The sequence below is a fragment of the Syngnathus scovelli genome, chromosome 13, assembly GCF_024217435.2.
Source record: "Syngnathus scovelli strain Florida chromosome 13, RoL_Ssco_1.2, whole genome shotgun sequence".
Lineage (NCBI taxonomy): Eukaryota > Metazoa > Chordata > Actinopteri > Syngnathiformes > Syngnathidae > Syngnathus > Syngnathus scovelli.
Window position 1 is genome coordinate 13,748,930 of NC_090859.1, and position 13,732 is coordinate 13,762,661.

General features: G+C 45.8%; 3 protein-coding genes across 4 annotated transcripts; 2 read left to right on the forward strand and 1 right to left on the reverse strand.

Annotated features, from left to right (window-relative positions):
* The first annotated feature begins 7 nt into the window (after positions 1-7).
* LOC125979755 (heterogeneous nuclear ribonucleoprotein D0) lies at positions 8-5,564 on the forward strand. Of its 2 annotated transcripts, none has more exons than XM_049738324.2 (8): positions 8-448; positions 1,098-1,266; positions 1,445-1,606; positions 1,682-1,813; positions 1,896-1,995; positions 2,152-2,298; positions 3,888-4,003; positions 4,327-5,564. In XM_049738324.2, exons 1-7 carry the CDS (start codon positions 276-278, stop codon positions 3,968-3,970), a joined length of 966 nt encoding a protein of 321 aa, XP_049594281.1. In that variant the 5' UTR covers positions 8-275; the 3' UTR covers positions 3,971-4,003; positions 4,327-5,564. The 2 variants fall into 2 exon arrangements, with proteins under 2 accessions (XP_049594281.1, XP_049594282.1); XM_049738325.2 differs by having other exon boundaries at positions 9-448; positions 3,903-4,003.
* Positions 5,410-7,079, reverse strand: si:ch73-234b20.5 (uncharacterized protein LOC449923 homolog). Its single transcript, XM_049738330.2, has 3 exons — positions 6,849-7,079; positions 6,099-6,263; positions 5,410-5,987 (listed from the first exon to the last, which is right to left on the reverse strand). The coding sequence occupies exons 1-3, from the start codon at positions 6,849-6,851 to the stop codon at positions 5,850-5,852; spliced, it is 306 nt and encodes a 101-aa protein (XP_049594287.1). The 5' UTR covers positions 6,852-7,079; the 3' UTR covers positions 5,410-5,849.
* A 722-nt stretch (positions 7,080-7,801) lies between these two features.
* Positions 7,802-13,153, forward strand: LOC125979995 (aryl hydrocarbon receptor-like). The gene is made up of 11 exons (XM_068652755.1): positions 7,802-8,155; positions 8,596-8,774; positions 9,515-9,615; positions 9,701-9,790; positions 9,899-10,010; positions 10,080-10,189; positions 10,383-10,570; positions 10,648-10,757; positions 10,834-10,975; positions 11,045-12,176; positions 12,240-13,153. Exons 1-11 carry the CDS (start codon positions 8,097-8,099, stop codon positions 12,321-12,323), a joined length of 2,307 nt encoding a protein of 768 aa, XP_068508856.1. The 5' UTR covers positions 7,802-8,096; the 3' UTR covers positions 12,324-13,153.
* The last annotated feature ends 579 nt before the right edge of the window (positions 13,154-13,732 follow it).

Genomic DNA, 13,732 nt, shown 5'->3' on the forward strand with positions numbered 1-13,732 from the left:
TGAGCGAACCAGGTGCTGTCCGAGCGAAGAAGACGTGGGTGAAGAGGGAGACCCACCGCCAAGTAAATAAACGGCGAATATCGCCATTTATAAAGAATTAGACAAATATTTCGGGTAACTCGCGATCGAACCGAAGCATAGCATAGCATCTGTGAGGCTAACTCTCTAACTAGCCTCGCGGTGAGCGCCAAGAATTTTAGCTCTTAGCTTCTCTTCACCGACGCAACGCCAGCTGTACAAATAAGAAGAAATACACAAAGAAAAAAGAAACAAACATGTCGGACGACTGCGAGTTCAGTGAAGACGTCGGCATCATGAGGATGGAAGAGGACGGCGAGGCGTATTGCGACGACCCCATGACGGCCGCGGCGGCGGGCGACAGCGGCCTAGATGGGGGCGAGGCCGAGGGGGCGAGGATCGACGCCAGTAAAAATGAGGAGGATGAAGGGTAAGACTTGTTTTAAATATTTGTCGACAACGTAGCGGGTTTTGCCTGCTGATCGTCAAATTAGGTCTTCAAATTACTGTACAGTGAAATCGAATAACCCCTCTCCCCGTTGGAACTACTAAATAGCGTTTCCGCCCTTTAAATTGTGTCTTTTAAAGCCTTTTTTATTATTATCTATGTTATATAACATAAACGAAGTCTGAATAGCATACCTGATTATCAACAGCGAGAAGAAAAGGCAGAGAAGGTCCCCAATTACACTCAATAGGAGTCCGAGCAAGTTGTTGTACCATAAGTTTTAAAGTTGCACTCAAGTTGACGGTGCATAATTACTTCATGAACATTTATGTTCACTAAGATGGGCTAGTGTTTCTTATTTTGTGTTAGCAGACTGTTGTTGGATATAATGCTATGGTTTGTGTGAACATTTGCCTTGTGATAGCTAGCCAGGGGTTTGCTGGACATGACAGATGACAAGAAATGTTCACAGTAACAAACACATTGATTTTTATCGCTCCCGTGCCACCAACACCAAGATAGCAGTGATTGATTTTAATCACGTAGATGTAAATGCAGCAGATTGGCAAGGTTGTGAGCCTAATGCGAATGGATAAAAGCCATATCATCATAATCGTCATGTTACCAATAGGAAGGTGTTTGTCGGCGGCCTCAGCTGGGACACGACCAAGAAGGACCTAAAAGATTACTTCTCCAAGTTTGGGGACGTCATCGACTGCACTCTGAAACTGGACCCCATGACTGGCCGCTCCAGGGGATTCGGCTTTGTACTCTTCAAAGATGCCGAAAGTGTTGACAAGGTATATCGGCGTTTAGTTGACATTCTTGATGTTCAATGTAAGGCTCATGTCCTTTGTTCTCGTGAGTCAGCCACAAAGCCTTTTTGGTTTTACTCGACATGTGTGCTGCAAATGTTCAGTCGGTTTGATGGCAAGCCGCTTTATTGGTTTAATATGGATGGATAATTTTGTTGCCCAGGTCACTGCGCAAAAGGAGCATAAACTCAACGGGAAGGTCATTGACCCCAAAAAAGCTAAGGCCATGAAGAGCAAGGAGCCAGTCAAGAAGATCTTTGTGGGCGGCCTCTCTCCAGACACTCCTGAGGAGAAAGTCCGAGAGTACTTCGCCACCTTTGGAGAAGTCAGTTTTCCATTCCCGGCGTCCTTTTTCGGCTCTTAATCGAACAGGAGTTATATTTGTCTTATATTTCTTGAGGTGGAGGCCGTGGAGTTTCCCGTGGAGAGCAAAACCAACAAAAGGAGAGGCTTCTGCTTCATAACGTTCAAGGAGGAGGAACCAGTGAAGACCATCATGGAGAAGAAGTATCACAACATCGGCCTGAGCAAGGTATTGCCGTCCCGTCGCTCGCAGCTCGATGTGGGCAGAAATTGAAAGAAAAAAAAAACTTTGGGGGCTGTGTGGTGTACAGTGTGAAGTGAAGGTGGCCATGTCCAAAGAGCAGTACCAACAGCAGCAGTACTGGGGCGGAAGAGGAGGTTACTCGCCTAGGTCTCGAGGGAGGGGAGGCGGTGAGTCCCAGATTAAAAATGTCATTTGTGCAATTGGCTAGCTAACGTGTATTGATGCTAGTTTGCGGCCGCACACCTCGCGCTCTCACCGGTCCCGGTGTAGGCTGCTTCTCAAAGTGTTGAGGTTGTGTGTGTGATCCGAGTATGTGATCCCAGGTCCCGGCCCCAATTGGAACCAGGGCTACGGCAACTACTGGAATCACGGCTACAGCAACTACGGCTACGGCAATCAAGGCTACGGCGGATACGGCAGCTACGATTACTCTGGTTACGGCAACTATTACGGATACGGTGGCGACAGTAGTAAGTCCATGTGTGACGATCTCTGTAGACCATTTGAACGAGCTAGATCATATTTTTATTGAGGGTGGGGGTGGGGTAGCGGGTGGGTTCGGGGAGGGGGGGGGGGGTCGGGGCTCTGTTGGGACAAAATATGGATTTCATGATGTATTGTATTGTCTGTTGCAATACAGCCTCGATACATCCGCATCAAATATCAATATTGTCACTGTCATAATTGTCAATCTTTAATGTCAACACTGCATCTAAACATGTTTTATTAACATTGTGAGTGTATTTTTGTTTTGTTTTATTTCATTTTTTGTGTACTTAACATGGAAGGGCAGTTTTGTGGGATTTCCCTTCTGTTTCATATACAGGTGCATCTCAATAAATTAGAATATTGTGGAAAAGTTCATTTACTTCAGTAGTTCAATTCCAAACTCCAAAATTATTTTAACACTTTAAGGTTGATTCGTTTCAGAAGGCAAATTCCTTATTAAGTTCTATCCCTATAAAAAAATACAAATGTGTCATTCTAATTTCTTGAGATGGTGGATTTGGGGTTTTTGTTAGCTGTAAACTATAATCATCAAAATTATAAAAAAAAATAAAATTCTGAAATATTACACTCTGTGTGTAGTGAATCTATGATTGCCACTTATTGAATTGAACTGCTGAAATAAATTGAGTTTCCCATTGAAGGAGATGCACCTGTATATTGTGATGTTTGATTTAATTGCTGCATCATATTAATGCTGGCTAAATATTGCGTTAATACTTAATCACTCCACAACACCCACCTTTTTGTCTATCCGCTGTTGTCTGGCACGATTGTTAACGATTCCCCCCCCCCCACAAAATGTAAAAAAGTGCAACACGTTGATGTTCACATTCAAGACACTTGATCAAACTTAACGACACCACCAAAGCGTTGGACGCGCTCACATAGCTAGCACACGATGATGGTAAAGCTTGGCCTTCCCTGTATATTGCCACCTATTGGCCTGGCATGCACATTACAGTAGTAATTCTGACAATTTCACATCGCCCAGTTCCGTTTAATCAGGCTTTCACACTGCTTCGCATCTGATACTTATTGATCCATAGAAAGCGTTTTTGCCATATCTGTAATGCACCCTTGCAGCCTTGTGCAGTCGTCTGGGACGGCAACAGTTGCGTTCCGCACGAAAGAGCCCGTCCAGTGAGTATCGGGTGTTAAACGTCACACTTGTTCTATGGATTGCCCTTTTATTATTAGTCAGTTTACATCACTCGCAAAAAAAGTCAGGTATACAGTGTCAGGCTTGAGTTGCAGGTATTATTGGTGTCCACTTGAGGGCGCCGTCGTCACTTGCCACGAGAGTAGAGGATCTTTGACTTTGAGTGTGTGTGGCTTTAAAAGGTGCGGCCTGCCCGGTGAGTGATGTGGGAGTCAGCGAAACGAACGTACAGTTGATTCATAAACTCAGGTTAGCTGTTACCGGCTAAATTATCCGAATAATCATTTCAGCCTTAAAATGAACACAACACCGGTTAAAAGAAATTCAACGTGCCGCTTGAATCTATTGTGCTTTTTGTTTTACTGTTGTTATTATTATTTTGTCGTTTTGTGCCCTCACCCGTAGATGAGCCGGCCGGCTACGGCAAGTCGCCGCGGCGCCCCATTCACAGCAGCAGTTACAGACCGTACTAAAACACTCGAGGTCACCTCAAAGAACACAAGCAGGTATGTCCACTCCAACACGCCTTCACGTCCCGTAAAACATTAAAAAAAATAGTCCTAAATGTTTGATAATATTATGTTGTAATGTATACGTTTTCCTTTTGGTAACATAGAGGCTACACGGGGGCGATTATTTTAACTCCTGCAGCCTCCTTTGCACCTTTTATTTGGTCTCTTCTTTTTTTTTTTTTTAACTGTAAAGTTAACAGGTAAAGCACTACTACAGTAATGGATGTACAGTTCACGGAAAAGCGCAAAAAAAAAAAAAAAAAAAAGAGGAAGTATGTTGTCTCCTAACTCTGACATACCTTGTTTGTACCTGCCAGCGGAGCTTCCTTGCAGGCCATGAGCTGACTCCAGATACTCTCAGGGCCCGCTCAATGCGGACCGGGTACGAGACGCATACGCTCTCGCTTGCTGCCGTTTGGTATGGTCTCACAACATCCTGTATATCAACTACAAATGAAAACAGCAAAACCAAAAAAATGGGATACCATGTTGCCGTTTTTATCAACTTTCCTTTGGCCAGTTTTTGAGTTGTTTATTAATATGTACAGTGGTGCCTTGGGATACCAGTGAGCCAACATTTGTGCTTCGGCTAACTAGCTCAATGCTAACAAACGATGTCAAACGCCATAGTCGAGCTAACAAGTAGCATTTCAAATGTTTTAACCAAAGAATATTTAAACACAACGGTGAAAGATAATTTAATCATCCAAATTAAACTCGTATCCCAAGGCACCACTGTATGTGGTTAAATTTCCGTAATTTTTTACAGGCCCCCAGCACAAGTAATGAATATTTGTAATTGAGTATTTGCTCTCCAAAGGATACGACAGCAAAGCAGTTGTTAATCTTTTTGCAGTTCTGGTGCTTTTGTCTTTTGTCCATGAGCTAACAGCTTCTATGGACGCCGCCGTTGTGTTGGGCCATAACTTTCTTGGACATGTCTTCTCCTCTGTGTTACCGACTTCTTGTAACATTTCTGTAAAAATAGAAACATAAAATGTAAAACGACCAGAATTTGTCACGTTCACAGACGCTTGCACGCAATGTTTCCTTTTTTTGTAATGACCTATTTTTCTTCTAGTAGTCCTCAAGATTGCTTTTTCAATTTAACGTGTGTTAATGTTAATTTATACATTTTGTTTTGGCACACGGAGATCCGTTAGGTTGTGCTGTGCCACGAGCGCGGCTGCGTGGCGGCTCTGACGTGTGCGCCTCTTTTCTCAGGTGCGGCGGGGGCGAGCGAGAGGACGCGGCGGACGACGGGCAGCGGAGACGCCGCCACGCTATCGCCGCTGATTGTAAGCAAAAACAATTAACTGAAGAGCCCATATTTACTCTTTATTTTCCAGAGTGTTCCCTGGATATGACACTATTTTTGTGTGTGGAAGTGGGGGGGGGGGTCTGTTGTGAATGCCTTTATTTTTAGTTACACTTATTTACAGTTGTAGATGCACATTTATCACAATGTGTTCATTAGACTATACAACATTCGTATATACACAGACATAATGTATTCAATGTAAGCGTGGTAAAAACATTAAAACACTTGTTTGGATTTCTGTGGAACAAAATTATTTTTTTTTGGTTGAGTAGTCGCAGGAGTGTAATACAAACAATTCCGCACAAAGAAAGCCGAGACATCTAGTCAACATTAATAGATTTTGTACAAAAAAAAAAAAGGTCCCACGGGTGCTTTGTTCCAATCCCCAGTTTAAGCGTTTCGTCATTCACACGTGCCGGAAGGAAGCGCTTTCACTGGTTTTTGCCAAATGCAGAAGTTGCTTGCTTAAGATGCAAGGTGATTGAATCATTAGTCTTAAAACAGGCTTGAAATTGCCAATTATATAACGTTGGTCGCGGCGAGTATGATGAGGACGAAGATGATGACCACGATGGCGCCGATAATGATGAGCATTTTGATGTTTTTCCACCAATACTTCCTGGCTACCCGCGCGGAGGTTCTTTGGAACGAGTCGGCCTGCAAAGAACAAAAGGAAGGGCAAATTTATTATAAAAACAGCCGCTCAGAGACTTTTGGTTTCCGGTTACGGGTTAAAATTTCATTTGGGTCAAAAGTCTTTTTACTCACCGACGCCTGCAGGTCCCCAGTCTTGCCGATCAAGTCGTCCAACCGGTCTCCTCGCTCCAACACTTTGTCGATGTTGTCCTTTAGGATGACTTTTACCTCGTTCACTTGCCCTTGCACGTGCTCCAGCTTGGATGTGGAGCCGGATGACGGGACGTTTGGGTCAGCCTGCCAGGGGGGGTTAGGGTTAGGGTTGAGTCAATTAAGGCTTCAACAAAACTCGTCTACACAAATGTCAAAGACCATTTAGTCTCCAAATGACATGTTGTGTTTTTGCTTTAAACAAATATATTTTTTTCTCGTCCATTAGTTGTTTTCAATTAACCTTAAGTACAATAAACTGAGTTATGTGCTTCCCATAAACATTTGGGTGCCTTTGATGGAAAGTAGCATGTGACTTTTGGCGAAAAATCAAAGACCATATATTGAGCTAGAAACCCGGAACCTTTTTTTTTTTTAGTCATGTCGTCTTTATGGCATGATTAAACGAGATTGCCTTCAAACTTCCTGCCACAATAGTGCAGCATTCTGTTTTTCTTTTGCGTATATCGAACTCCATCGAATTCATCGGTATCGACAACACAAATGAGTTAAAAAAAAAAAAACTGACCAGCTTTTAACGTCTCAAAACTCTTGTGACCACACAGCTGGGCGTCATCCACCGAGCTTTAAGTCTCTCACATGACAGGAAAGAAAAAGTCCAGATAGAGGAATAGGAAGTGTGAGACATAAATAACAAGAATAACCACTCACCATAGTCGCTCCACTCGTAGGTTTAATATCCAAAACACAAATTATCAAGCGGTGATCTTTGCTGCTTCTTGTGACTTGACTGCCGAAGGTTGCACCTCTGCCGGGTTACTTATTAACTCCCACTCGCCTCAATCAAAGTCTCACTGGCTTGACAACAGCTGCCACCGGCGGGGCCCCAGAAGCTATCTCTGCACTTTCATTTCCTCCTTTTGTGAGCAGGAAAAGAGTACACTTGATTTTTTTTACTCAATCTGGGTCAATGCAGGTGGCAACTCAAAGGTCACTTAAGAGGAGCAAGCAGATGATGACATGGCTTGATTTCTCCATTCTTGCGTTTGTTTGCTTGATTGCATTTAAGTGCACCACAATGTGTCAGGTAGATTAACAAAAATGATAATAATAATCACAATAAATCCTAATACGTTTGTACAAGAGCAGCTCCGTATTTATTTCCTGACAGCTCACATTTTCAGTTTTTTTGTGCTCTGGCCAGAGGCCTATCTACTTTAAAAGTAATGCTTTGGTGCCATCTTGTGGCAATAAGGTGCCAAGGAACTTTGTTGAGAAATGGCACAACTTAGTATTGCAAAATAAAAATACTAATGTGCTTGTTAAAAATTTCTATGTGTGTTTTTATGTCCGAGCAAATTCTCGGTGATTCAGATCATGAGAATGCACAAAAGTTAAGTTTGGACTGCTGTTCCTGCCATTAACAGCCACTACCGCTGGAGGGCGATGTCGTACACTACGCCAAATCCAAGAGACGGAAAACGGTGTCAAAATCTGGCTAAAACGGCAACTTTCTCAACTTAAAAATACAATCATGTGGGAGATTAAAAAAAAATTCTTGTAGATAATATAAAAATATACATCTGATGTTCGTAGATTTGGGACGAAACAAAGGGGAAACTTTCCACCAATGACAACTCGCGACATAAACAGGTGCTCGTGTATCGGGCGCCGTAATTGGTCGGGGTAGAACGGAGGCGATTGCACACTCACGAGCAAGTCCACTGGAAAACGAGGTTTTTGTTGTGTGTTTAAAAAAAAAAACTTTCTCATTTGTCAACTCGAGTAGTTTGGATTACACGTCGAAGTGGTGACCGCCCCCTACCCGATGAAAATCAGCGCCCGGAAAACGTCGAGGGATCCGGTTATCGACTTTAAATGCGCCTTTGGAGGAGACGCATCGCCTTCCTCCTGGTGAAGTGAAGTGGAGCTCGGTTGTAACTCAACCCGAGCGCCACCATGCAGGGAAATGTCGGCGTCTACGCGGTGAAGAGGAGGAAAAAGCCCATTCAGAAGAAGTACGTGTGCGTCCATGCACTCCTTACATTTACGTAGTCACTCATTGACATCTACCAAGTGTTTTGATAGACGTCGTCCATCATGTCACCTACGTCATCCTACCACAGTTGTTAGAAAATTGGCGTAATAAGTACGATGCAGCCAACTTTGTCCGTGTTTTGGCCATATTTGGTCACTTCCGGGCAGGTAAATGCGGGCAAGTTGATTCCGCTGACTGGCTGTGCGGGTCTAAAGTTACATGGACGCTTATGCATGATTTGCCCCCCACACACACACCGCGTGACCCCCCAAAAAGAATGACCATGCTTCCACTGTATACTGTAAAAATGTCTAGAATATTGCATTGTAATTTTGAGTTATTAAATAGTCTAGTCCATCTTGTCATGTAGGTAGAATATTTTCCCCATGCAAATGAACACCTAGTGTTGTCATTGTCTAGTGCCGCGCCCCCGCCCGTGAAGACCAACCCGTCCAAGCGGCACCGGGACCGCCTCAACGTGGAGTTGGAGCGCCTGACAGGCCTGCTGCCTTTCTCCGAGGAGGTCCGCAACCGCCTGGACAAGTTGTCGGTGCTGCGGCTCAGCGTGGGATATCTCAAAGTCAAGAGTTACTTCCACGGTGGGTTGAGTGTGACGCCTCATACATCAGCTCTTTAAAAAAAAAAAAGCCACACCACACTTATACTGTCAAGTTTTTGCATGTTTTAAAAAGAACATGGCATGTAGCGTTTTTGCAGCGGCCGAAAAAAAACCGCCGCTGCATGAATAATGGATGTGGCACTTGGATGGTGCAGAGGTCGGATGGCGTCAAATTGGTGGAAGCCCCAAAAGACGGTACTTGGAAACCATCCCCGAGCGGATTCCCGCTACAACAACAAAGGGGTGGTGGATTGCTGCGGTCACGTGACGCCCGCTTCTTGACCAACATGTCAGGGGAAATTCCTGGGTTTGTGGGGGGAGACGAGCGGCCGATCCTGCGGGTTTGTTTTGAAAAGCGAGGCGTAGCGAGCGGGAGGAGGGGGGATGAGGAAGCTGCTTTGCGTGCCATACAGTCATTACTGTAAGGGGAAAGGAGTCATTGTCGAACTGACGGGAGATTAGATACCCCCTTTAAGAGGTCCTTTCACTAGCCAGCCTCATTTGTCCCTAACCACAAAAACGCCGTCTTCCCCAAAACCACTGTAAAATGTTTGTTTATACAGATTTACAGTGAATACCCCCAGGGGCCTCACAAGCTTTTATAAATGGAGAAGCAGACAGCCTTCTGATTGTGCCGGAGGAGCATTCAAGGACCATCGAGAAAACAGGACATCTCAGACAATTCCAAAACTTTGCTGAAATGGAAAAGTATCTTTGCAGAGCAGCGCAGGAAATGCGCGCCACTCCGTTCCCCCGCCGGCGACGGGCAGTCGGCATCGCTAGACGGTATCAGCTTCTCTGAGGGCGAGTTGCTTCTCAAGGTGCGACGACGTCGTTGCTACGTGGGTGTGTTTTATTCGCTTGCTTCCTCGTTCTCGCTAACTGGCCTCGCCCGCTCTTCTGCAGTCGCTCAACGGCTTTGTCTTGGTGGTGATGGGCGATGGCAGCATCTTCTACACGTCGCCTACCATCCAGGACTTCCTTGGCTTCCATCAGGTCAGACTTATGTGTATGAAAACACAAAATTATCTTTTATTAGACAGATGCACACTACTGATAACAAACTACGAAGGTAGACCGATCCATTCCTGGTATTGTTCGCAGTCTGACGTGGTGCAGCAGAGCGTCTTTGACCTCATCCATATCGACGACAGAGAAATGTTCAACTGCCAGCTGAAGCTCGGCGTCCACTTCAGCGAGACCGGAGAGGACGCCGGTAAGTTCCGGGATACGTCATAACCATCGTGATGATTATCGCTTAATGTTTTCTCTGCTTTGTTAAAAGCGCCCAAGAACGGCTCGCTCGGTCTCATGCCTCCGGAGAACTTCTTCTTCTTGGAGAGGAGCTTTTGCTGTCGCCTTCGCTGCCTCCTGGACAACACATCGGGATTCTTGGTGACTAATCGACGACTCATAAAAATGTTTGCGGTATTGGGTATGATTACAGGATGAACCTAAAATGCACCAGAACCCAAACAGAAGTCAGTTTGGCTGTCTCTATACTTTTGGACGACTTTTTGGACAACTTGCTGTTCTCGCACAAAGAGCTGTGCTAAATGCTAACGTTAGCGTGACCTTCCTCCTCCAGGCTTTGAAATTTACCGGCCATCTGAAGTACCTACGGGAGGATAGCGGCCCCGAGGGGAACCCCTTGCTGGCCTTATTTGCCATCGCCACGCCCCTGCAGCCGCCGGCCGTCATGGAGATCCGCACCAGGACGCTCATTTTCCAGACCAAACACCGAATGGATTTCGCCCCCCTGGCCATGGACACTAGGTACTAGCACCTGATGCTAAACTACGTTAGCCGAGTTTGTAATGAATTAAAATGTTACGAATGGCTATTTTTGTCAGGGGCAAACTGGTGTTGGGTTACTCCGAGACGGAATTGATCACCCCGGGTTCCGGTTATCAGTTTGTGCACGCCGCCGACATGATGTACTGCGCCGATAACCACCTCAGGAGTACGTTGCCGAGTCTTGACCGCCAGAAACAATCCTGTGACTTGTTTTCTAACTTGTCCTGCTCCTTCGGCCGCAGTGATGAAAACGGGAGACAGCGGCTTCACTGTCTTCAGGCTGCTCACCAAGACGGGAAAGTGGTTGTGGGTGCAAGCCAACGCCCGGGTCGTCTTCAAAGACGGACGGCCCGACTTCATCGTCGCCCGCCAAAAGCCGCTGACGTAAGCACCCGCCGCACTTCTGGCATTTTTATATCGAATGTGATTGAAACATGAAAACATTTCCTCCAGGAATGAAGAGGGGGAGGAACAGCTCCAGCAGAGAAGACAGCAACTGCCTTTCAACTTAGCCACGGGAGAAGGTGTCCTCTACGACCTTTCCCTGGATGCCTTCGCCGTCCCGAGCGCTCCTGACACCAAGGAGCCCCTGAGAGAAAGTCCCCTGGATCCCAGCTCCATCTTGGGATCCTTACACCGCCAAGACCACTCACTTTATTTCCAGGATCCCCCCCCCCAATTCGAAGCCTTTTCCCGCGTAGACGAACCGGAACCGGATCAGCCTCTGGAGCGAGTCTTCTCGGACAGCCACGCGCTGCTCAGCGTTCCGGGTCAGCTGGAAGAGTCGTCCGGCTCCGGGGGATTGACCTCTCATCCCATGCTGCACTCGCTGGAGCAGATCCTGGGAGACTTGGGTGAAGGTGGACTGGACGGTCTGGAGGTCGAGCAGCGCGAGCTGAGGGACTGGGAGAACACGCTGCTCAGGATGAATCAAAACAGAGACTTGGATCACATCCTGGCCAACGACGTTTTCTCTTTTGTGGAGGAGGCTCTCGGGATAAAGACCTCAGGAGGGGAAAGATCTCTCCGGGCTTCCCCAGATGCTCAGAAGCCGATAGAGTATGGACAAGAAGTTCTTTCTGGCGCTTTGTTTTCCGCTGCGGGACTTTCTCCCAGCTCTCATCTGGGACACTGTCCCGTGAGCGACGGTTCTTACCACCCCGAGATTCCCACCCGCTCCTGCCGCTTTCAAACAACTTGGCAACCTTTACCGATAACCTCCAACATCGGCCTACAGGGGGCGCCCTCGAATCTTTCCCAACAAGCCGCGTGGCCTCATCCCCCCCTCGTGGACACCACTGGCCTGCAGTTCTCCGGCAGCTGCATGTACAAACACCTCGCAAACTCCGGGCCTCGTGTCCCCCAGGGGGCGCCGTGTACGGGACTGGCCCACATCAGTGATCCAAACCCAGGCTTCGACCTGCCGCAAGCGGTCGGAGGAGCCTGGCCCCCGGCCGCAGCCACCGGCCAGACGCAGCTTTCCGCTTTCGGCGACATGCCCGGGGCAGGAGCGTACCTACCGGAACATCCCCCTGAAAACGGAGCTTTGCAGTCCACCTTCTTCTGCTGGAAAGGTCAAGCTCAGGTGAGATTTATAAATGTTCAGTAGATGAAATGAAATTACTAATACTAATTTTCGCCTCGACAGATGCCCAAAGTTCCCCTGGACTCGTACGCCTTCCCGGTGCAACCCCCCGGGAGTATCAACCTGCCCCGAAACACCGGCCCCTAGCCACCGGGAGCCGAGCCGCCCAGAAAAAAAAAAAAGCCTTCTCATTTCAAAGGGACTGAATCGCTGCTGTGTTTTTCACTTTTTTCACAAAGCCGATGGGATGTCTTGCAACCTGAAGAAAGCCATAATTAGAGGCTAACGACATTTATTTGTAAATGCAGTGCATCTAGAAAGTATTCAGTGCTTCACTTTTCCCACATTATGTTACGTCGGAGCCTTATTCTCATAATGACAACATAAAATAAGATGTCGCTTTTTAAAAAAAATATATATATTTGCATATTGAAAGCAGATTTTTTTTAACTTTTAATAAATTCTTAAAACCAACAACTTTTGGTAAGATCCAAGGTCAAAACAGAATAGAAAGAACATAACAGATGTGGGGTCAAAGTCAAGTACTGCAAATAAATTCTAGATTCATTTTTTTAAAATATATATTTATATCCAATATTACAATGCAATACAAGCAGAACTAATAGAAGACAATCTACATTTTGCTTTGAAAGCAAATTTTTGAGCCAAGTTAAGTTTGAACGTCAAAAGGTGGACAATTGTCAAACTTGCCAATTACCTGGCAACAGTTAAAGAACTGCAATCCATATATTTATTTTACCAAAAACTAACCTTGCATTTATAAGTCATCGTAGCACTTTTCCACTAAAGATCATTAAATGATTCTCGCTTGTAAAGCGTCCACGTGTATTCAGACTTGTACCCGTGCAGAGATGATTGACAGTTTTCGGGCAGCTCATGATGCAGACCAAACGTCGACAAGACTCCTGCTTTGTATTCTCACTTTTCTATTAAAGCCAACCAAGCGACTGGAACAAGTGGTCCGGATGTGTTCGTTTTTTGTGGCTTTTACCAAAACTCGTCAGTGGCGACCTGGTTCTGTGGCCGATATCAAACTATCTACTACAGTTCCTCCTTCTTTAACTATTTGACATAAAGGAACATGTTTCTCCATTGCAAGAGGAAATGAAGTGGTTCTGTTTTAGTGTCTGTCCAAACAAAGCTGGGATGACTCAACACTTAACTTCCGACCTGCCTTGTTGCTGCAATTTGGCACCACCGTGTGGCAGAAAATAGCACTGCAAGAAGGAGGAAAATATTGATATTTACCGGTATCCTAAATATTGTGAAAAATCATTCAAATAATCAGCGTCTTAACGCTAAGAAACTGCATACCGGAGACTATAAAAATGGTACTCATTTCTTCCCTGCTTGGCACTCAGTGTAAGGGCTTGAAATGGGGCCCTATATCACCAAATAATTCCTGAGCGCGGCACTGCTGCTACTCACTGCTCCCCTCTCCCCATTGGATCAAAATCACACGGCTTAAATCGTGTGTGACGATCATTGGGAGTTTTACTATGTGCGCCCCTGAAATACTTCGATCTTCGACATTC